The 24,130-nt window shown below is 48.6% G+C and overlaps 2 protein-coding genes across 8 annotated transcripts in view; both read right to left on the reverse strand.

Moving 5' to 3' along the window:
* Positions 1–3,089, reverse strand: part of CCDC97 (coiled-coil domain containing 97) — a 15,204-nt gene extending 12,115 nt beyond the window's left edge. The window contains exon 1 of one of the 2 annotated variants that reach the window (XM_017502934.2): positions 2,629–3,089. In XM_017502934.2, the coding sequence (XP_017358423.1) occupies positions 2,629–2,689 (61 nt within the window). In that variant the 5' untranslated portion in view covers positions 2,690–3,089. The remainder of the gene's footprint in view (positions 1–2,628) is intronic. The other variant, XM_017502933.2, reaches the window with a different exon arrangement.
* A 2,204-nt stretch (positions 3,090–5,293) lies between these two features.
* The window catches only part of HNRNPUL1 (heterogeneous nuclear ribonucleoprotein U like 1), a 44,266-nt gene continuing 25,429 nt past the window's right edge, over positions 5,294–24,130 (reverse strand). For 2 of the 6 annotated variants that reach the window (XM_017502927.2, XM_017502924.2), the window contains exons 8-15: positions 20,486–20,752; positions 18,538–18,660; positions 18,313–18,441; positions 11,127–11,295; positions 9,889–10,173; positions 8,592–8,881; positions 7,040–7,231; positions 5,294–6,468 (exon numbers count right to left, since the gene is read on the reverse strand). In XM_017502927.2, the coding sequence (XP_017358416.1) occupies positions 6,352–6,468; positions 7,040–7,231; positions 8,592–8,881; positions 9,889–10,173; positions 11,127–11,295; positions 18,313–18,441; positions 18,538–18,660; positions 20,486–20,752 (1,572 nt within the window). In that variant the 3' untranslated portion in view covers positions 5,294–6,351. Of the gene's footprint in view, positions 6,469–7,039; positions 7,262–8,591; positions 8,882–9,888; positions 10,174–11,126; positions 11,296–18,312; positions 18,442–18,537; positions 18,661–20,485; positions 20,753–24,130 lie in introns of all 6 variants that reach the window. The other 4 variants (XM_017502923.1, XM_017502925.2, XM_017502926.2 and 1 more) reach the window with 3 other exon arrangements.

Here is a 24,130-nt window from a genome sequence, read left to right on the forward strand (position 1 = left end):
CCCAGAGCCTGTGGGGTAACACAACACTGCAGACACCTGGATTTCAGCTCAGCAACACTGACTTCAGACTTCTGGCCTAGAGAACTATGAGAGAACAAAGTTCTGTTGCTTGAAGCCATGCAGTCTGTGGTCCTTTGTTACAGCACCTCTGGGAAACAATGTCAGAGGCTGAGAAGGAGCAGCCCAAGAGGCAGGAAATAAGGCACTATGGTGTCACAGGAGCCAAAGGAAAGCATGTAATTACGAAGGAAGAGTCAACATCATTTAATTCTACTCCAGACTAGTAAGAAAATGGGCGAGGTGTGGTGGCTCATACCTGTTAACCCAGCATTTTGGGAGGCTGAGGTGGGAAGATTTCTTGAGGTCAGAAGTTCAAGACCAGCCTGGCCAATATGGTGCAACCCCCATCTCTACTAAAAACACAAAAAATTAGCCAGGCGTGGTAGTGGATGCCTGTAATCCCAGCTACTTGGGAAGCTGAGGCATGGGAATCACTTGAACCTGGGAGATTGCGCCACTGCACTCCAGCCTGGGCAACAGAGCGAGACTCTCCCTCAGAAAACAAAAACAAAATAACAAAAAAACCTGAATGGGGTGACTGCATTGAATAACATGGGGGAAGTCAGTGGGGATCCTAATCAGAGCAGTTTCTTAGGGTAAAAGTCAGACAGTGGTAGGCAGGAGGTAAGGTAACGGAGACTAAGTATACATGACTCTCTGGAGGAGATAGATGGGGCCAAGCGATAGATTTTTTTTTCTTTTTCTTTTTCTTTTTCTGAAACAGGGTCTCATTGTGTTGCCCAGGCTGGAATGTGATGGTGCAAACGCAGCGCACTGCAGACACAACCTCCTGGGCTCAAGTGATATTCCCATCTCAGCTTCCTGAGTAGCTAGGACCACCGGAATGCACCGCCATACCTGGCTTTTTTTTTTTTTGGAGACAGTTTCACTCTGTCACCCAGGCTGGAGTGCAGTGGTGTGATCTCTGCTCACTGCAATCCACCTCCCGGGTTCAAGTGATTCTGGTTGGTGCCCAGCCTTCTAGGTAGCTAGGATTACAGGCACATGCCATGATGCCTGGCTAATTTTTGTATTTTTAGTAGAGATGGGTTTCGCTGTTAGCTAGGCTGGTCTCCAACTCCTGAGATCAGGTGATCTGCCTGCCTCAGCCTCCCAAAGTGCTGGGATTACAGGCATGAGCCACTGCACCAGGCCTTAATTTTTAAATTTTTTGTAGAGATGGGGTCTCACTATGTTGCTACTGCTGGTCTCAAACTCCTGGGCTCAGGTCTCACTCTGTTGCAGAGACTGGAGTGCAGTGGTGTAATCTTAGCACCCTGAAATGTGAAAGGGTTCAAGTGATACTCCCACTTTAGTCTCCCGAGTAGCTTGCCCTAGCTACTCCCTAGCCACCATGCCTGGCTAATTTTTTTTTTTTTTTGGGACAGAGTTTCGCTCTTGTTACCCAGGCTGGAGTGCAATGGCGCAATCTCGGCTCACCGCAACCTCCGCCTCCTGGGTTCAGGCAATTCTCCTGCCTCAGCCTCCTGAGTAGCTGGGATTACAGGCACGCACCACCATGCCCAGCTGATTTTTTGTATTTTTAGTAGAGACGGGGTTTCACCGTGTTGACCAGGATGGTCTCGATCTCTTGACCTCGTGATCCACCCGCCTCGGCCTCCCAAAGTGCTGGGATTACAGGCTTGAGCCACCGCGCCCGGCTGCCTGGCTAATTTTTAAATTTTTGTAGATACCGGGTTTCTGTATGATGCCTACGCTGGTCTCAAAACTCCTGCGCTGAAGCAACCCTTCTGCCTTGGCCTCTCAAAGTGTTGGGATTATAAATGGGAGCCATTGCACCCGGCCTTAGATTTTTTTTTTTTTTTTAGGTTAAATTTTTTTATTTTTAGAAAATTTCAAACATACACAAAAGTAGAAAATACAACGACACCTCTCCCTCCACCTCCATGTACCCATCATCTCCATCTGGTTTCCACAATTACTAATTCTTGGCCAGTGGTGTTTGAGCCAGCCTTCCAACCACACCTCACCCCACATCGGATTATTTTGAAGGTTGGAGGGAAGTACAGAAACCGAGTAAAGACTTTGAAAGGAGCCTGGCTGGATTTCGGACTTTGGGTGTAAGGGGACTTACAATGAAATGAGGGAATCGTTAGATGGGGATAAGTCAAGTTTGCATCAGGCAGGTAGAAGTTTAGCCTGGAGGCAAAACTACCTCTTCGTCTGGGGCAAGGGAAGGCTCAGCTTGGCATAGGGAAGGAGGTAATTTGAGAAGAGCCAGCCTGAGACAATGTGGGAATTAGGCTGGGCAGAGGAGAGGTTTCTGTTAACTCCAGAGTTAGCCTCGTAAGGAAATGAGTTAGGGACATGGAAAGTGTTGGTCTGGAACCGGGAAGAGGTTAATTTCGGGGGGAAGGAATGGAGGAAAAGGAGGTCAGCCCGCAACAAGGGAGAGGATAATCTGGGCAAAGTGTTGAAAAGGACCGGTAAAGAGGAGGGGGACGGGTGTCCCCCTAAAACGAGTCCTCCTTCGCGTTCAGGGGGAATCATTTCCTAGAGACACCGCGGCCGCACCCAACTGCCGCCTCCGCGTGACCAAGATCTCACCCTCGTCGGGTTCCTTCGTCGTCGCCGCCGCCGCCGCCGCCGCGGTCGCCATGGCCTCCATCCTGATTCTCTCGGACTTCTGAACCGCCCCGGCTGGCGCCGCACACCAACCTCACGCCCACGCACTCAAGACACTTCCGCTTGAGAATGCTCCGGGTCCGGGTGCGCCGCTGTGCCGGGGTACCAAAGTTCCGGGACTAAGGCAGACGTTGCATTGCGCATGCGTGCCTCTTTGGGGCCCTGCCCCTCGCCTCCGGGGAGGAAAGAGGCTCCGGGGTGAGAGGCCCTTAGTCTGTTACCAGTAGGAACCAGAACCACTGCTGTGACTCTGGCTCAAAGCGTGCTTAATTTTGGGATGGATGGTTAAAGGACTGTCCCCCGGAGCCTGGAGCTGTCATACTCTGGAGGGTGGGTTCGTGCTCTAGTTTAGACCTCCGCCTGTCCTTTTCCTTTCTCCACTCCTTCAGGAATCCAGTAATATTTACTAAGGCTTGACTTTTTTTTTTTTTTTTTTTTTTTTTTTTACAGGGTCTCGCTCTGTTGCCCAGACGAGTGCAGTGGCGCGATCATAGCTCACTGTAACCTCACATTCCTGTGCTAAAGTGATCCTCCTGCCTCAGCCTTCGGAGTAGTTGGGACTACAGGAGCGCACCACCGCGCTTGGTTAATTTTAAAATTTTTGTAGCGCCAGGGGTTCCACTTTGTTGCCCAGGCTATTCTCTAAGTCCTGGCCTCAGACAGTCCTCCCGCTTCAGCCTCTCAAAAGTGCTGGGATTACAAGGTGAGAGCCAGAAGACTGGCTTACATCTGTCATCATACCTTGTCGCTGGCTGGCATGAGATGGGCGTTGAGGTAGAACTTCCCATTTTGTGTTCCCAGGACCTGGAGGAAATCTGCAGGTGCGAAACAACACAATTGTGGTCCTGAGTTCCCTATGGGATGGGTAGGGGCTCTATTTAGGCATTACCGGCAGGGTAGACAGACATGCCACCAGTAACCACTCAGTGGCCAGGACTTTCTTTTTTTTTTTTTTGAGACGTAGTTTTGCTCTTATTGCCCAGGCTGGAGTGCAATGGCGCGAACTCGGCTCACCACTGCCTCCCAGGTTCAAGCGATTCTCCTGCCGCAGCCTCCCAAGTAGCTGGGATTACAGGAATGCACCACCATGCCCGGCTAATTTTGTGTTTTTTAGTAGAGACAGGATTTCTCCATGTTGGCCAGGCTGGTCTTGAATTCCCGACCACAGGTGATCCGCCCACTTCAGCCTCCCAAAGTGCTGGGATTACAGGCGTGAGCCACTGTGCCCGGTCTGAAGCTCATGATTTTTATGCAAAATTCATGTGCCTCTGTATTCTCCAATGCAGAGGTTCATGGCATTTGTGGGTTCCAAAAGGGATTTATGGCTCCTCAGAACAAAATAACCATTGATGTAATATTCATTTTTCGTTTGTTTTTGGTTTTTTTACTGATGTGATATTCAGAGGGAGCAGAAAGTGGTGGAGCCAGAGAGGTTACCAGGTGCTAGGCCATGCGGGGCCTCATAAGCCATAGGAAGTAGCTTGACCTCCTTTATTCTGAAGGGAGTGGGCAAGGGGATCAAGGGACTGGGGATGAGATGTGAGAAGAAGTCCGTGGCTCAAAACAGAGGAAGAGCTTCCTCATTTGCATTCCCTTGAGGTCTGGGTATACAGAAGCCAAGGAGGTCCCCATTTACCACCCGATACCTAGGCATTACCAGGAGACGCCAGCAGAGGGTGCTGTAGCACAGCACATGGACATACAGAGGCGACTTTCCAGACTAAGGGCCCTGCTCCCTCCTGTCAGGGGCACTCTAGGATCCCTTTTAGCACCAACCTTGGTTCCTTCTCACGTTCTGATGCCCTACCCAAGATTCTGAAACTAGTCAGCTTCCCTCCCTTGTTTTTGCTGCCCATCTCCCCTTCACAAGGCTCTGAGCTCCCACCAGGGAAGGTTAGGGCTGAACTGGCTTCTCCTGTGACCCAGCACTGTCCCTCATAAGGAGCCAGGAACACAGCATGTACTGAGGGAATGAAGAAATAAGGTTGCTGAGGACAAAGAACGATGGGCCATGGGGGTGCGATCTGGAGTCTTCTCCTGGCTCATTCCTCCAGGAAGCCCTCCCTGCATACCACCCCAGGCTCTCACAGCTGACCTCTTGGTGCCGGTCTGTGTTCCCTGGTGTGGCAGCTCTGTGAAAACTGGGTCCTATTTGCTGCACACAGGCCAGGCCTGAGGCGGGTGGTCTGCGGATGCCCAGCGATGATCCCAAACAAACCAGCCCTGGTCTCTGCCCCATCAATCCCACCCATCCCTCCACGCACAGGCCTGCTCCACACCCTTTACTCAAAAACTCCTGGAGGGATTTCAGACTGTGAGAGATAGAGAACCAGAGAAGCACTTTAAAAATGAACTAGTGGATGTAAACCAGGGACCCTTGTTTAAGGGTGCATTTTTAGCACTAAAATCAGGGCCAGGCATATGAATCCCTCAGTAAGCTGGTTTAATGAACGAGTAAATAATTTCCCTTTGAAAAGGCCCCCAGTTGGCGGCTAACTGCAGTAACACCTCAGGGTTTCAACCCTGCTTCCTTCCTGCTAGGAGGTGCCATGTCTTTATTCAAAGAAAACAAAACCAAACCAAACAAAATAGGGCAAACACATTTCTTAATAAGTGCAGTTTGTTAAAATCCTGTTAAAACATGAGTCAAGGGGAAGTAAAAATAAAGGGTGTCACTGCAGGAAAAGCTTTTGGGTCTGGCACCTGGGAGATGACTGGAGAGGAGGCAGTGGGAGAAACTTCAAGTTCTGAAGGGAAGAAGCCCCCCAACCTCCCCTTCTTCCCTCTCACCCACTGAATCCCACCAGAAACTACCAAGACGCCCGGAATAAAAGGTTTCAAGTTCAATAGTCACACTCTCTCCAAATACAAAAAGCAGTTACAATTCAACTGAACACAGAAGCTTGTGTGCAAAGTTACGGGGAACTGGGATGTCGTATAAAAAGTCAGGTTCAAGATCATTCTGTGGTTTGGTTTTATGTGTTTTGTTTTGTGGCTCTTCCTCAGTCACCTGAACTCAGGAAACAAATGCTTATCTTGATGAAATATCAATAGCCGACCCACAGTAAAAACAGACAAATTCTAAAAATTAAAAAAAAGCGCATAATTACCAAAAAAATATGTCACTGCTTCCTCCCTCCCCATTTTGCTTTTTAAACTTTTTTTTTTTTTTTTAAAGTTTTGTTTTTTTTTTTTTTTTAATCCTGAAAAGTAGACAGTAAAACAGCTCCTGGGAGAATTTACAACCAACTGCATGAGGGTCTGGGAAGCTGAGGGTGGAGCAGGGTTGGGAGAGTGAACAGGAAGGGCTTCTCCCCTCAGTCACTGTAGCCTCACTGTATGACCAAGGGAAGGGGGGATTATTTAGTCAAAAAGGAAGAAGGTAGGAAGAACTTCAGGAGGTGGAAGGTAGGGGAGGGGGGAAAATGAAAGGTCATCGTTGCCTGTTTGAATCCAGAGAAAACTGCCTGGCCCTGTGGAGGGGAAGAAGCCCCTCAGAGGGGAGGCAGTGGGCTGGAGGGAGGCAGCCCTGGGATGACCCCATCCCCAGCACCACGGGATCTGGCGGGGGGCAGAGGAGGGGCCGAGGCAGGCGCTGGTGGAGGAAGCCGGCAGGGGCCTCCGGGAGCCTCTGGGTCACACTGGCTACTGTGTGCTTGTGCCACCCTGTGTGTTCCCAGAGTAGCTCCCGTAGTCATAGTTCCCGTAGTATGGTGGCCACTGGCCCTGGTTCTGATAGTACTGGTTCCACTGCTGGGCATACTGCAGAGAGAAACCAAGAACACCAAGTTATCCTGCATCAATCCCACATGTAGCCTTCCCAGCAGCCCCGCCCTCACCTAGGACAGAGATAGGTGCTGTGACAACAGCTGAACACGGGTCCCCTGACAGAGAAATCAAGGCACCTTGGGAAGACCTGATGCCACAGAGGTAGGCAGTTAGGGACTGAAGCCCAGGTCTCAGCTTGTCAATCCAGTGCCTTTCAGGTACAGCTAGTTATCATATTCAAAAGATTTAGTAACAGGTATAGATAGGGGCCTGGGCAGCAACCGGCAGCAGGATTTGGAGCCCCCTGGCCATGGTGCTGAAAGAGGACTCTGAGGCCCCTGCTCTGTTTCCCAGAAGCTGCACTGTGGAAGGGGCTAGGACACCAATTACCTAGCACCCAGTACAGAAGTGTTGACCCAATGGAATGGCTGCACCAGAAGAACACTAGGCCAAGGCCAGCAGGCTGTCTTTTTAGGGATAAACAGGGACTCCAGTCTGGGAATGCACATCCAGGAGGGGCCCACGGAAGTCTCTTCAGCCAGTTGGCCCCCAGTCTGGCACCTACCTGTTGATACTGGTTATAGCTGGGCTGAGGGTAGGTCTGTGCGGTGGGGGGTGGTGGTGGGGTATAGGGGGCGGGGTTGTAACCGCCGTAGCTCCCATAGTTGTAGGCAGGTGGTGGTGGAGGTGGAGGCGGTGGGGCTGTGTAGCCCTGGCTGTAACCTCCCTGGTTGTAGGGTGGCTGGCTGTAACTCGGCTGGAAAGTGGAGGGAAAAAAGCCAAAGCTCTGTGAAATAGAGGAAATCTGCAGATGTGAAATGCTGGGATGGAAAAAGGGCCTTTGTTAAATGGCTGGCCCACAGGGGCCCTTCCCTTGCCTGGTGGACACTATTTACGGGCTGAGGAGGTGGTGAGCCAGCTCCATGCCATGGCCAGACAGGGCAGGATCTGGACTCCAACCCCAGCTCTGACGCACCCGGGGAGCAAGGTACATGGCACTTCTTTAAATCCCAGTTTTCTTTTTTGTAAAATGAGAATCACAATAGAACAACCCCTTTAGCTTGCCCTGAGTATCCAATAAGCTTGTGTGTATAAATCACTGGGCACTCAACAGGTGGTGGTAGTTGTTACTGGAAGATCTGCTGAGAAACAGTAGTGCTTCTCAAGCACAGGTTGGATCATTTAGTCGTTTAATCTCCATATTGAATCTGGGGGTAGGTCCCACAAGCCCCGTTTTAAAGAGAAAGAAGCTGAGGCTCAAGACGAAATTTCTGGGCCAAGGTAACACGGCGAAAAGGGCTTGACCCCAGGTCTGCCTAGACCCAGAGCTATAGCGCCATCCATTCCTCATAACAAACCTTGGAAGTGAGTTCTACTAATGCCTTTATGAGGAAAATGAGACCCAGAGACAGGAAGCTGTTTGTCCAAGCTCACAGAAACAGGATGTTGTAGGGCTGGGGGTCTGGATCTGTGCCTGCCCAGCTCTTGTTCTAGGAAATATTCTACTTAGACTGGGCCTGGGCACCATCCATCTGTCTCCTGGCAACTGCGTCCAGGCCTGGCATGAGGAAAGTGCTCGGGAAATGGCTGTGCAATAACTGAAGACCTCTCTGGTTTACAGGAGCCTATGTGTACCAGAGCCACGGCAGTGGCTTTCCAACAACTGGAACTGAGCCCGGAGCTGCTCAGGATAGAAGCTCTCTGTGCAGAGGGCAAGTCTCAGTGACCTTAAGGCCCTGGTCATTACATCCAAAAGACAAAAGAGGTCAGCCCCTTTCGGCCTGGACAAGGGATGTGCTTTTCAATCAAGTGCTTTCTTGGGGATTCAGTGAGGTTAGTGACACAGCCAAGTCACTTGCTGGAGGATCAGCGCTTACAGCCCATCCCCCTGAAGGTGGTGGGAGAAAAGTAGGTTCTGGGAAGGTCTCCATTTACTTCTGGGTTTGGAGGGGATCTGGGATTGTCTAGGGTCCATCTGAGTCAAGATCACTGCCAGGGAAAAAGAAGGGCAGGATAGAGGTAAGAGTGAAGGCCAGTAGCTGGGGAATGTTTTAACCTGCTCAGGTTCGAGAGCACACGTGCGATCCCTACACACAAACACACACTCATTCTCTCACCTGTGGAGGGCTGTAGCTGCTGACAGTGGGGGTGCTGGTATTGGCGCTTGAGCCAGGGATGCTGCTGTTCTTATTGTAGGTGGTCGCCCCTGGGGGGTTCCGAGCAGGGCTATAGCTGGGTGGTGGCGGTGGCTGCTGGGGTGGTGGCTGTGGCGGTGGAGGCTGCTGTGGTGGTGGCTGTTGCTGGGGAGCCCGGTTGTAGCTGCCTCTGTTGTTGGAGTTGTTGTTATCCCGGCTGTTGTTACCCCAGCGGTTCTGGTTATAGCCACCACCTCCACTGCGGTTGAAACCTGTGTTGGAGAAATCCACATGAAAGGCACCATCATTCCCAACTTGCAACCCCAGAGAACTGGGCTGTCTTGGTGACTACTATGAGCCAGCATGAACTCAGGAGCAGAACAAGAACTCATGGTGAACAAACAAAGCATGTCCTCTGGGATACCCCAGACCCCTGGGTATACTCCCCTGTCCCAGCCCTTATGACAGGTTTGTCTCATCCACTGGACTGTGAGAATGGTGAGGCAGAGACCAGGGCCGTCTTGGGTTTTATGCCCCAGCATCTCAATAGCTGCTCAATATGCTGGAAGGAGATGCTGAAGTAGAGGAAGCAGGCTGGGCACAGTGGCTTACGCATGTAACCCCAGCATTGTGAAAGGCCCACGTGGCCAGATCACCTGAGATCAGGAGTTCAAGACCAGCCTGACCAAAATGGAGAACCCCTGTTTCTACTAAATATACAAAATTAGCCAGGCATGGTGGCACATGCCTATAATCCCAGCTACTTGGGAGGCTGAGGCGAATCACTTGAACCTAGGAGGTGGAGGTTGTGGTGAGCCAGATTGCGCCATTGCATTCCAGCCTGGGGAACAAGGGCAATACTCCATCTCAAAAAGAAAAGAGAGGAGGCTAAGCACTGGGGACAACTATGAACGAGTCACATCTAGTCCTCTTCAGACATGGCCAAAGATGTAGACCCCATTTCCAATAGATTTTGATTTAGACCCTATTTCCAAGGAGGTCATGGTTAGATGGGGGAAAGTTTACAAAAAGGACAGCAACGTGACAGAGTGGTCACTATGACATGCAAATGGACAAAGGACTTCATAAGCAATGCCCGGGGGAGTGGGACGGTGGGAGCATTTCTGAGGCCTCTGTGTCTGACTTGTTTGGGTTTTCTACCAGAGTTTAACTCACAGCTGGAGCTCAGAAAACTTCAGTTGCTGACGGAATAAGCAGTCAAAGCCCAACCCCAAACTGGGAACAGTAAGTGGAGAGTGCTGTGTGTGAGATATCTCACCTCCTCGGTAGTTGCCTCCTCCTCCGCTGCCTCCCCCTCGGTTCTGGAAGCCACCACGGTTGCCTCCAGGGGGTCCTCGGTTGTCATAGCGCTGGAAGCCACCGCCACCCCCGCGGCCCCGGAAGCCACCACCACCTCGGTTGTCAAAGCGCTTCTCCGGGGGTGGCCCAGCCTTGCGGCCTTCCTCATTGTACTGCCTCACTAGCTTGTCTGCTTCCTCTCGCTGCAGCTCAATGAACAGAACCTCATCCAGGAAGTCCCCAACATCTGGCAATGTGAAGTTGGCTAGGAGGAAGAGTGTCCCAGAAGAAACAGGGAGAAGAGGTCAGTACCTTCTGAAGTCTGTTCCCCTCTACCCAGAAGAGTGGCCTTCCAGAAGGGAGAAGGTGAAGAAAACTGGAGTAGCGAATAAGAAAGAGGTAGACAGAAAGCTGAGTGTGGTGGCTCACACCTGTAATCCCAGCACTTTGGGAAGCCGAGGTGGGTGGATCACCTGAGGTCGGGAGTTCAAGACCAGCCTGGCCAACATGGCGAAACCCCATCTCTACTAAAAATACAAAAATTTGCCGGGTGTGGTGGCACGCGCCTATAGTCCCAGCTATTTGGGAGGCTGAGGCAGGATAATCACTTGAACCTGGGAGACGGAGGTTGCAGTGAGCTGAGATCATGCCACTGCACACCAGCCTGGGTGACAGGGAGAGACTGTCTCCAAAAAAGAAAAAAAAAAAAAAAAAGAAAGAAGTAGACAGAGCCCCAACCCCTCAGCCTGGTAAGTGTCAGGGGCTAACAAAGACCCCTCTCTCCTCTTTTTTCTGAAGAGGTGGCTAAGACCCACCTAGCCACAGTGCTCAGCGCCCTCAGGCCTCACCCCAGGGAACAGGTCAGACAGATGGCATCACCATCCCTATTTCTACAGAGAAGCAACTGAAGCTGCCCCAGTCAGCACATCTGGGGCCAGAGGCAGGGTGAGCATGCAGGACTTTCAGCTCTAGCTCCCATACATCCTTTCCCTCGTGCTACCCCAGTCCCATCCAGCCTGAAAACCCCAATACAAGAAAGGGATGAGTAGCTTTCCCATTCACAGCTGTGGTAGACAAGGAAGGGACAAAGCAAAAGCAGAGAAAGAGTAAGATCAGAAAAGAAATCATTAGGGACCCAGGGAAGGGCAAACTGAGTCAAGAGCTACTTCTCTCCAGGACCCTGCGGTGATGTTCCTTCGGGAAGCACTCATTTCCTACCTTTCATTTCTAAGACCGCATGATCTGGGACATCCTTCCCTTCCTCGTCGGTTCTCTTTATTGTTCGATCTTTTAGGTCCTCGTCAGTGGGACAAATTACAATAGCTTTGCGCTGGAAGCCTTCAAATGGTCTCATTTTTCGTCTCTGGGCTGACCCATAAACATTTGTCTAAGGGTAAGGTAACAGAAGAGGCAACAGATGGTACATTAAGAGTTGGTTTTTTCCTCTGAGGGGTATTATGTAGGCCAGCGACTGAGAAGGATATTAGTGCTCCTTGTAAGCAGAGAAACTCAGGAAACAGCTCTTTTTTACTTTGAAGATTCTTGAGTCCCCCTCAGCAAATGAATTGCTTAGATAAGTGGCTGCAAACAGGCAGAGGACAAAGGATTTCTAATAGTTGGCGCTTTGCTTTTTAATCCTATTTGTTCTTGGTACTGTGCCTTACAATTTCTTTTCCCTATCCTAAAAGTTAATATACACTCTTGGTAAAAAAAAATTCATAGTATAAGGCATAAAGTTTAGAGGAAAAACCACTGCATTCCCTTAGTGCCAGCCCTTCTTCTCAGACAGAATGAACACTGAATTTCTTATGTGCACTTTTAGAAATATTTATGTGATTTTTTTTTTTTTTTTTTTTTGAGTTGGAGTCTCACTCTGTCACCCAGGCTGGAGTGCAATGGCGCGATCTCGGCTCACTGCAACCTCCACTTCCCAGGGTCAAGCAATTCTACTGGCTCAGCCTCCCGAGTAGCTGGGACTACAGGCGCCTGCCACCACGTCCGGCTAATTTTTGTATTTTTGGTAGAGATGTGGTTTCACCATATTGGCCAGGCTGGTCTCGAACTCTTGACCTTGTGACCTGCCCACTTCAGCCTCCCAAAGTGCTGGGATTACAGGCGTGAGCCACCACGCCCAGCCATCTATGTGATTTTTTATACAAAAAGAACTGTATTATGCACATCCTCCTGAGGCTCTTTTTCGTGTAACATGAAACTTTCTCTAAAGTTTTTCTCTGCATTATCCTTTTTTAATAGCTGTGTAATACCTATAGATTAGCTACGCTACTAATTGACTAGCTCCTTTTGACAGTTTTGTAGTTTGTTTTCATCAACATTGGTTCTTTTATTCCCTCAGTCTTACTCTGAAACATCAGTCTTACCCACAGGCTTCTAACCAGCAAGCTCAACAAGTCAGGAGCCTCTGCTTTTCACAGTGTAGTTTTGTTCCCAATGTTTCCTTCCCTTCCTCTCAGTGATCACAGGTATGTCCTGAGCTGGTGCTGGCAGAGCAGTGCTCTAGCACCTACGTGGTTGAGAGCAGTAACAACATCAGCTTCCATTTACTGAGCACCCCCCTCCATGCCAGGCCCTTGGGGAATGGGGCCTACCTCTGTTGGACTCAGGGCTCCACTGACTCAGCCTGTATACTTGAATTACCTGGACACTACTTAGAAAGTGAGGAGCCCAAACTTCATTTGAGACTTCCTGAGCCTGAACCTCTAGAATTGAGACCCAGGCACCTATACAGGTATCCTCCCTATGGAAACTCAGCAGAAATAAAGTAATGAATTTTTAACTGCAATTAGGCAACTTTTTAGTGGCTCTGACAGGGACCCAAGAAAGAAGCCACATACGGGGAAAACAGTCTGAAAAGGGGCATATACAAATGGACCAAAAAAAAAAAAAATGTATTCTGAAGACGCAGGCTGGCTGGGTGGAAACAGTAGGGTCAAGTCCTGGTGTGGCTACTAATGCACCCTGGCCTCATCTGTAATACAGGGTTGAAAAGCCTCCCTCCTGGGCTGGCGAGGACTGAGTAAGAGAATGGCCATAAAGCAACTAACAAAGTACAAGAAACTATTCAAGTAGGGGGACACAGGTGGCCTCCAGGGCGGGAGACACCTTGATGGGAAGCAGGCCGTGCACTGGGATGGCCCAGCCTCAGCCTGCTCCTCTATAAAATCAAGCCCTGAAAAGGAAAAACAGCATGGATGTCTTCTGGTTGCTGTGAAGACTGAATGAGTTGGTGTGAGTGAAAGCTCTCATCTAAGCCCAGGCCCTGGCTCACAGCCAACACTCAACAACTGTGAGCTGTCACTGATGTGGTCGTCACTCTGTGGATATTTATACTGTCACGTTGACTTGAAGCAGCCCAGACCAAAGAAAAGCTATAGTGATCTCACAAGCAGAGGGATAGTAAGACAGGGTGGAATGAACACAGGCTTTGGGGAAGAAACCTGGGCTTGAAATCCCTGTTGTGCCCTTTACTATTTGTGAGACTCTAGACAAAAGTCCCCTAAGTAGCCTGAGTGTCAAATTTCTTCATCTGAAAGACAAGGATCATCACCTTCCTCCCGGCTCTGGAGAGGATTTGCACATGTGAAAATCTCTGGCAACCGCCAAGGAGGTCGACAGTGACAGAGGTCAACACCCAGGGTGAATCTGAAAACAAGGCTTATAGGACTGACTGTCCAGGAGAGGCATCCCAATGGAAAGTACCAAGGAAAATTTAAGCCTGAAGAAAAAACAAGACATAAGAGATCCTCTTTTAAGATCAAAGGAACAGGATGCTGGATGTGGATTAGCCAGGGGCCAGGGACTCAGCACAGATCTGCTGGAAGTTCTGGGCCATAGGTGCAGCTGCTTAAACTAACCAGATCCTCTGGCCCTGACACATGCGCCAGGAAAAAGTGTTCTTCCCTGTTCCCCAGGGCAAAGTGCCTACCCTCATGAAGAAGGACGTCATGGGAGTGACAGGCACACACATACTGTTCTTGGGGTCTTGGGACACTGGCCCACAAAGAGCCCTTGCACCACAAATGGTTTGAAGAGGAACAGCATGTTACAGAGGAAAAGTTAAGTCCCCTCTCCCCACTACTCTTTTTTGACTCCATTCCTAAAAGCAAAGTAGAATGTGGCATCTGGACCCAGGAAGAAAGAGTTTGGCTTCCTCAGCTAAATTTAATTTTCTTCTGACACAAAAGCCCAGAGTGGCCCCAGACTATTCTGCTTTTTTTGCCCCTAAGTGATCCTGTTTTGATTCCTCTGAACTGCGAGGGCATGGAGAGACACGTCCTGGAGGTCTCCATGTGGTACAGCTGCCCCTCAATGTCCTGATGAGGGGAGAGGAAAGAAGCAAAGCTGCCAAGATGGCTCGTCCCTGCAGCTTCACGGGATAGGAGGAATGGAGGTGGAGCAGACTGGACTCATAAATAGCTGGCCTTTGTCCTTGGAAGTGGCTAGACTCGGAAGGATGGCTTCTCAGGCACTTTGGAACTGAGGTGCTGAGAATCCTCTCACCATCTAAGACTGTGCCTCCCTCCACTTACTTCTTGGCTTGGGGAAGGGAAGAAGAGTGTCTAAACCACACCAGCAGAAATGCAAATACTTGGCTTTCCTGGAGGAAAGGGAATTAACTGCTGGTGGCTGTTGCCACAGCAAACACAGTGAGGTCAGAGCCCCCAGGCCAGCCCAGCACTTCTGTGGTTGCTGGGGGCTGCTGGTGGCTGTTGCTATGAGACCAGCACAACAGCTAGGTCAGCTTTTCCAGCTGCATGGGTTCCCTCTGCCTAACTCCTGCTTCCCCCAGTCCCACCCTGCTTGAAGATGTTGATTCTAAGAGAAAATGTGGCTGTGTTCCCTGGCCCCTGTGACATGGACTAAGGGACAGAGTTGGGTTTTTCAGAGAAGCTCTATGGGGAGTTTTGGTGTGTAACAGTCTGAGGGAGTGAGGAGGGAACACAGGAGGTACTAGTGATGACTTGACAGCCCAAGCTCTCTCAAGCCCCCTGTCCCTGCCTACTCTCATTTGTCACAGCTAATGAGAGTCACACTGGCAGCCGGAGAAACCTAGCTGGCTCTGAGGAGCAAAATGAAGGCTGATGAGTAAAGAATTTGCTTTGGGCTCAGAGTGAGGTGAATTCTAATCAAAGGAACCACATTTATAGGAAGAGAACTGGCTGGAGTTTCAAGAATGGAATGGGCTTCAGGCTCTAGGGATGGTCGGGAATGAAGGAAAGAAAGATCCCTTCTCCAAGGCTTGCAAATAAGATATAAGATGCAGGTTACTGTGGGGCACTATTCTAGCCCTAGGTTTCCATTTCAGGCAAAAGTGTGGCACCTGCCGACCAGGATGCAAATGAGGACTAGAACAACATGTTCTGACTGTGACATCAACCCATCTGGCCCTGATTCAGACCGATGCCAGACCTGGCTTTAGGCTGTTAAGAGACCTCTAAGGGAACTACTAGGCAACAGTGCCCTACTCTGGGGTGGGTTTGGACAACATGGCCCTATGGAGGCTCCCCAGAAACCTCCAGAAGGGCAACTTGTTTGCCTCATAGCAGGCCAGTCAATTCCTGTTCTGTACCCTATTTTGAGGCCCTCTGGGATAAGGCCAGAAAGCATCTCATTCCAGAGGCTAACTGCCTCCAACAGAAGACCCCAAAGAGCCACCTGAAGCAATGTGGCCTTCTACTCCCCCTTTCTCTCTCCTCTGCAGCCTTTTACTAGCCAGGCAAATATATCTACATTCCTCCAGATGAAAACATGACCATGACTCCCCACTCCCTTCAGGACAAAGCCCCAGCTCTTTTAATCATCCTCTGTGTCCTGACCCAGACATTCCACCTCCAGAAAGCTTCCCCAAATTCCCATCATGGCCCCAACCATTCTAGCCTATGGCTGCTTGGGAAGTCAGCAGAGCTGTGATCTATCAGTAAACTGGGTGTGTGGCTTAGCAGTCCTATAGTCCTCTGTAGAGGCCTCAGTTTCCTCCCTGGTCCACCTCTTTTCTATCTTTTTCTCCTCTGATGTTCCATAGCTGTGATGCCCAAATGATCTGAAGAGGCTACTCAGGTTATCACAGAATGTAGGTCAAAGCCCCAGTATACCTGAGAGCGTGTGCCCAATAACATACATCCCAGGGTGGGGGTTAGAGTCCTGGCCAGACAAAGGCATAATCCTGGCTTACACAGGCCCACCTGGCTTCTGCAGTCAACCTCTCCTTCTCTCTCAAGGACGCGCATTTCTGAGGCCAACCTACATAACAGGAGGCCCAGAAGAGCCAAATGTGGGGAGGTCTGACCACTCAGGAAAAACCAGTGAAGGCAAAACATGGTTCTGGGCTGAGATTCAGGAACTGCAGGGACTTTGCCTGTAGTATGGGTTTCCCCTTTGGAAATTCCACCTAGCCAAGGAGACAGCCATGCATCATCAACTTACCCATCACTGCCAAAGCTGGTGGAATAGAAGTGCCAGGATTGGCCAGAGGCCTGCTCTGAACCTTCTATACACAAACACATAACTTCCCTCTCCCTCCCTCTCATACCCAGAGTTTTCTGGAACCCACTTTTGGGGTTTAGGCCAAAACAGGTGAAACCACTGACTTTATACTCCCTCCCTCAGCCTGAGTAGCCTATGGTTTCAGGCCCTGAGTCAATCCTCCAATCTATGGTTAACCAAAGAACTCTCCTCCCCAGCCTTCAGAGTTTAGGTTCTCTGTCTCACTGTTGGCCCAGATCACTTGGCCAGACCCACGTGTCCCTTCAGCAGGAGGCTGGTAGCCCTGAAGACCACAGGCATACCTGGTACAGCCCTAGACCCTGTCCCTGAACAAGCCCAGCAGCCAAGAAGGCTGACAGTAAGTCTTCAGAGTGCACAGCTGACATGGGCCTGGCTTCCAGAGAAAAGCCACTTCAGCATCCTGGACAGAGATATTAGAAGATCCACTCTAGACTATAATTATTCTCCCCTGGGGCCACATGTTTGAAATGCGTTTCACAGCTGATGTAGCCAGCAAACCAAGAAAAAGACAGGCAGGGAACACTGACTGGGGTGTCCAAAAGAGGTATATATCCTCAGTGTTAAAATGGTATCACTGCTCTGCCTTTCCCAACAATGAGTCCAGCTGGGGTCAATTCAGACTAAAATTCTAAAATGCCCTGACAAGAAAGATCAGGCAAAGTGAGGCCAGCTGGGGGAATAACCATGGAAGGATTTTAGACTACCCTGTGCTCAACAGTTTTGTATAGGATCCTCATTCCTACATGAAGGCAACTTGGTTCCAAGCAATTCCTTTCTAACAAGCCAACTATCATCCTGACAAAGCCACTGTCACCACCTCCACTGTTATCAGGAACCCTCCGAACTCATCGTCACCAAGTACCCAGGCCTACATGTATGGAAAGCACTTCAGGAAGGCAACAAGGGCAGGGTGTTACTCAGTTTACATTATTTGCCCACTCACAGGTTCTTAAGAAACCAGAAATGCAAGGTTGAAGGGAACAGAGGCTTATTCAGATACCCAAATATAGAAAATAAGGAAACACCCTTTATTACTTGTGAAAGCCTTCAGGACAAATGTCAAGTATGACGTTGCATAGGCAATAACCATGTGGAACTCATTACTCTGAGACAGGAATCTGTAATGATTTTTGGGTCACTCATCCTTTTGAGAATGCTGAAAGATATGGACAAAAAGCTATGTAAGGTTTTTTTTTTCTTCTTTTTGGTAAAAAGGATAACCTGCACCTGCATACAATATTTATGTTCAATTGCAAAGGTTTCAGGTCCCCTGATATTAACAACTCCACTATTAACTGAAATGTAGGTAGAAAATATGACTTAGGTATGTACCTGCCAGTCATACGTATTTGTGAAGAGAATATGATGGAAGCAGTAACAGTGTTTACCTTACAGCACTGCTGTTGGAATTAAAGGTATTCTACTTATTCTGCAGAGTATTTAACAATAATCACCAGCTACTAAGTGCCAGGTCCTATGTTAGGTGTGCAGATGCTATTGTGATCCCCGTTTTACCAACCAAGACATGGAGATTCAGAGGATAAAGCCAGCTGCTCAAAGGCACAGAGCTAGGGAGTGGCTGAGCTGGGATGCAAGCCCCCATCTGTCAGGCTCAGAAATTCATACTCCTTCCATTTTGCTAAACAGTTCTCACCTGATATTCTTTGGGGCTGCTGATGAGTCTGAGTAAGTAGGCCTAGATCCCAGTGCGGGTTCAGCTGTGTCTAGGACATGACATCATGTATGACATGGTCTGACCCCCCCGACTAGCACAGCAGTCGATCAGCATTACGGGGAAGAAAGAAGGGGACCAGAGTGGACTTCCCAGACATGGCAGGGGTCCCCTCCCTTCTCCTGAGGACACGTGGTCATCAATAAGTACCTGATCTAGGATATAGTTGCGTTTCTTGCGTGCAGCAATCTGGATGAGGCGGTTGAGGCACTGGGTGGCCTGCTGGATGAGGACGTCCCAGCGGCCAGCATAGTTCCGCTGCCGGCGTAGGCCCATCACCTGCAGGCAGGAAGTGGTGAGGGGTAAGTGGTTTTAGTTGCAGGCAGCACTAGGTAGGTGGGAAGTGAATAAGGAGAGTCCAGTAACTGTCCTTACCCGCATCTTATCCATGATGGCATTGGTACCCAGGATATTGTACTTCTTGGAAGGGTTGGAGGCTGCATGTTTGATGGCCCATGTGGTCTTGCCAGCAGCAGGCAGGCCCACCATCATCAGAATCTACAAGAATACAAGAACAAGACAGAGGAGGTGTTGCAGCGTGGTGGTGTGGCACCACTTGGCTTGCTGGTGACTGTGAGTGTAACTCTGAACCTCTGAACGGTGGCTGCCTCTGGAAAGTGGAAGCAATAACACCATCTACCTCATAGTACTGGTATCAGGATTCAAAAAGATAAAGCTTGTCAGACTCTGTGCACAGCACCTGGGACAGGGTAAGCATTAAGTCAAGTGCTGGCCAGCCACGGTGGCTCATGCCTGTAAGCCCAGGACTTTGGAAAAACAAAAACAAAAAAACCAAGTGCTGTCATCATTAGCATTGATAGAATTTTGTTTTTTTGAGACAGGGTCTCACTCTATTGCCCAGGCTGGAGTATCATAGCCCAAACATGGCTCACTGCAGCCTTGAACTCCCAGGCTCAAGCAATCCTCCTACGTCAGCCTCCAAAGCAGCTAGAACTGCAGGCCCAAGACATCATATCTGGCTAATCTTTTTCTTTTTTTGTAGAAATGGAGGTCTCCTTGTGTTGCCCAGGCTGGTCTCAAATTCTTAAGACTCAATGGATCCTCCTCCCTCCTTGGCCTCCCAAAGTGCTGGAATTACAGGCGCTTGCCACCAAATCCAGCCCATTTACAGGATTATGTGGCCCCCCCACAATAGCCCAGGGAAGGCTGTGTACTGGGACTGGCCCATGGAGTGGGTACGAGAAGTGGTAAAACTTTCTTGAAGTATGAAATAGGAAAAGAGCTGTACACACAAGGACATGAATTGTATCTAATCAGTACATTTAGAATTTGGTAAACAGAGATGCATCTTCAATGCCCAACAAAAGGGGAATGGCTAGTTTGTGAGGCCATTAAGAATGATGTTCATTTCCTTGAAGGATTTTTAAAAAAGAAAAAAATGATGTTCAAAGAGAGGTTTTCATGTGATGGGAAAAAGCTCACAATATAATGTGAAGTGAAAAGGGCAGGGTATCATAATGCTCATAATGCTCATAAAATCTCAATGATAAAAGTTTGTGAGCATGAAACAGGCACTTAGCACATTAAAAAGAACAGATGACCTCCGAAACTCTGCAAGCAAACTTATTTGTAGATGATGGCATTATGAGAATTAATTTTTTTTTTACTTCTTAATTTTCTAGAACAAGTATAAATAACTTACACATACAAGAAAAATATTGTTTTAAGAAAAAAAACACCAACATAGCTCTTAGAATCAAATAATCCCAAAGGCCATTTATCTTTTATAATAGCTCTGGGTGAGAGGTGGAACTTACTCAGCCTCCTTCAAGAACACTCGGTGGGCCAGGCTCAGTGGCTAAAAAAGTTAGCCAGGCATTGTGGCATGTACCTGTGGTCCCAGCTACTCGAGAAGCTGAGGTGGGAGGATCACTTGAGCCTGGGAGGTCAAGGCTGCAGTAAGCCGTGATCGCACCACTGCACTCCAGCCTGGGTGACAGAGCGAGACCCTGTCTCTAAAGAAAAAAAAAGAACACTTGGTGGCAGAGTGCACTCCCCAAGAAGCACCTAGTGTTCTTTTCTGTTGGAAGAAAAGCCTCCTTTTCCCATATTCTGGCCTCACTTAAGAAGATGGAATGTTTCTGAGATTTAGATATATTAACTTAACCTCTCTGACTTCAACCTAGGTCACACCAACACCCCTCACTTCATACTCAGAGCAGCTTTTCAGCTCTGAGTCTAACCCTGAGGAGCTGGGACAAAGTGGCCACTTGCCCCAAGGCTACTCACCCAGCAAGTCTATGTGTGTCTGCCCTCTGTCTTGGCAGCAAGGTGGCCACCAATACATTCTGGCCCCACTCACCTCACATTCTGCCTTGCTCTTTGGTCCAACGGTGCCCCGGATGCGCTCACTAAGGGGAAGGTGTTGGATGAAGGTAAACCCCGGGAGGACAGAACAGTAGGGCTCTGCCCTCTGTCCAAAGTTGAACTCCACTGCGCAATTCTTCACCAGGACATGAGGATAGAGGGCCTGACCCCCCAAGGCTTCCTTTTGGATTCGGAAGGCAATGCCCATCCACTTTCCATTCTTGGTAAAGGAAAGTTCCACGTCATTTCCACATTCAAAATCCTAGGAGAAAAAGCCAAAGGTATATGATTGCCAACTCTCGCCGTAGGCACTGGGAGTCACATGTGGGTGAGAACAGATGCAGGGAGTAGAATAGGGACAGCTTTCCAGATTTAATTGCATCCTTCCCCAGCATACAGTTAAGCTGGGCAGCATCAGTGAATATCTCAGAGCATGTCCAGCCCAAAGCCCTCCTTGCCTAAGGACCCCAAAGTTGGTGAATATGAAGCAGGTAAGCAAGACTTTTTTTTTTTTTTTTTTTGACACAGGGTCTTACTCTGTCCCCCAGGCTGAGTGCAGTGACACGGCTAGGGCTCACTCCAATCATAAACTCCCAGGTTCAAGCAATCTTCGCACCTCAGTCTCCTGAGTAACTGGGACTACAGGCATGTTCCACAACACCTGGCTAATTTTTAAGTTTTTTTGTATAGACAGGGTCTTGTTATGTTGCCCAGGCTGATATTGAACTCCTAGACTCAAGTGATCTTCCCACCTTGCCCTATCAAACTGTTGGACTTACAGGCTCGAGCCACTGTACCCAGCTTGAAGCAGGTAATTTTAAGAAGCTCCAAGCATTTGAGTCTTGTGCCTAGACTGAGATGAAGACGATGGAAAAGGGGATCCTGTCCTGTTCTGAAAACTGACGAGAAGCGGGGTGTAGTGGTTCACGCCTATAATCTCATCACTTTGAGAGGCTGAGGCATAAGGATCACTTGAGGCCAGGAGTTCAAGTACAGCCTGGGTAATAGAGAGCAGCCCCATCTCTTCAAAAACAAACAAAAGAAACCCCAAAAGGGCATTCTATGAACATAATAGATGAAGGAAAGCCAGAGCAGGACCTTTTCGAGCTGAGTTCAGCTTGTTGAACATGTTGCCTGAGTTTGTACTCCTTCTGATATATATGCCTGGGTGATCTGGGACCAACAGAGCTTAGGGACCAGTGGGGAATGAGACAAGGACACTATCATAATTCAGTAAGATGATCTACCTAGAAGCAAGTTGCTGAGATGGTTTCTCAGTTGTGTGTATAGAAGCCTAGCAGTGACGCAGAACATAAGGTCAGGTTGGCAGGGGCATAAAAGATGGGAAGTAATTCAGGTACAGCTGAAAAGCCATGCAAGGACCACATTCATTTATTCTGTAACAACTACTTACTGAATTGCTAAAGTTAGTAATTAAGATCCTGTTCTAGAAGGTGGATGGACGGCTTCAGTTCTACCATTTACTAACTTGTGGCCTTGGTTAAGTTATTTCATCTTGTTTCTTTATCAAAAGAGGCGGGTAACACTATTTTATACTGCCTATGTTTATTCTAAGTGTTAAATAGGCTAGTATATTTAACACACAATGAGTACACAGGAACGTGAGCTATCACTGCAAGATGCCAGGTACTGTGCTAGAAGTTAGAAGCTAGGACTGAAGTGATGGGGAGGGGACATGGCCTGCCTCAGCATTTGAGGGATTCTGCAGGAATCTGGACTTGATGCTGGTGGCAGAGCAGAGCGTCTGACTCATTTTGAATAGGGGAGCAGCCTGCTCAAAACTGTATTTTGGAAACATCGCTTTGGCTGCGGGATACAAAAAGCTCTTTTTTATTTAGTGTTTTTTCCTTTTTAAAATTGGTATTTTTAAAATGTTTGTTAAATACTTTTCTAAATGCCTATCTCAGAGACAAAAAGGCTCAAAGCTTGAGATTAGATAGCAGACTGAAGTGAAATACAAAGTTCAGTTTCTGATATAAAAGTATAAGTTATTTCTCTATTCAGGAGACCACCTTGAGAATTACCCTTTGAGAAGTGACTGAAGCACCGTCCCTTGAGGAGCTTCCTTATTAACCTCCTAAGTGCTCACAGGGTGCAGCTCAGTATCGGAGTCCCTCATGCCTGTTCATCTCTAAGCATGAACTCACATCAAGACCGTGGAGAACAGATATGCAAACATTGGCTGGACTCAATTTTGCCCCAGTCCCTGCTGTGTCTTCCTACCTGAGCAAAAGTGGCCCTGGTCATCTTTGCTCTGACATGGAAATAAACACTGTGGAGGTTAGCCTGCCTTATGGCCACCAGCTTCACTATAGGGACTTATCATAATGCACAGAAACTGGCACCCTCAGCCAACCAATCTGCCACCACTAGAGCCATCTGTCCAAGAGGCAAGTGTGGTTGTATTGTTCCTTCCTGCTGAAACACTCCTGTGTCAGTCCCAGGCCTGCAGACCCAAACTCCTGAAGCCTGGCATTATTCACAGCATGCCCCTTTTATAGCCAGGTATCTTACACCTCTTTCGATTGCCCTAGACTCTAAGTGTCATACTCCTTATGGTTTGCTGAAATGGGTTATCCTGTTCGTTCCACTTGGAAGGCTGTTTTACCTTTTTGTTTCGCAATCTGAAGACTTGAGACCTGTCACCCATGTCTTCTCCTCTTGTTCCATGAAACCAGTGATTTTTATACCCCCTCCAACTCCTCACCCTGAGCCTTTTGAAAGCTGTGGTATCTTCTGAACAAATGAAACTATACAAGGAATCTTAAGACTGGATGCAGAGATGTTCTGGTTGAAGCAAGAGTCAAGGCCTAGAGTTCCACACTGCCACACACCCAAAGAACCTCATACTCTCTTTTCTTTTCTTTTTTTTTAAAGATGGGGTTTCACCATGATGGCCGGGCTGGTCTTGAACTCCTGACCTCAGGTGATCCACCCGCCTCGGCCTCCCAAAGTGCTAGGATTACAGGCGTGAGCCACCACGTCCGGCCTCATACTCTCAAAGAATAGACTTTGGTAAACACTGTCACACAGTGACAAGTTAAATTACTGCAACCTGTTTGGAGTGTAGTCTTGGTGGTTGCTATCAGAATTTAAAAATATACCTTTGACTCAGAATCTCACTTTCAAGAGGAAATACAAATACATCCCCACAAGATTGCAAAATTGTATATGAAAAATGCTCACGCCAGCACAGCAAAATGTGCTCCAACAGGGAAGCAGGAGTGGCTACACTGCACAGGAGATCCATATGTGGAGCTACAAAAAGATCTCCAGGTTACTCTGGTAAATGGAATAAAGACAAGTAGCATTATCTGTTCCAGGAAACAACTTTCCGAGCCACTAACAGGAAGACTGGCTAAATTAAAGCAGGGTGCCCTGACCCCAGCATCACAATACTAGACAGCCATTAAACAGCCACTAAATACAAAGTCCCAAAAGTAACAACATGTCCACTAACAGGGGGGACCAGATTAGGGCATGTCCACTAAAGCGGGAACTAGGTTACATCAATCATGGTACAGCCACACAATGACTACAGACAATACAAAAGTACAAACAGGCTCTCTTGGTAGTGCTATAAAAAGATTCCCAAGACATATAAGTTAAGCAAAAAAAA

This window comes from Cebus imitator, unplaced genomic scaffold (genome assembly GCF_001604975.1).
Source record: "Cebus imitator isolate Cc_AM_T3 unplaced genomic scaffold, Cebus_imitator-1.0 Scaffold306, whole genome shotgun sequence".
Classification (NCBI taxonomy): Eukaryota; Metazoa; Chordata; class Mammalia; order Primates; family Cebidae; genus Cebus; species Cebus imitator.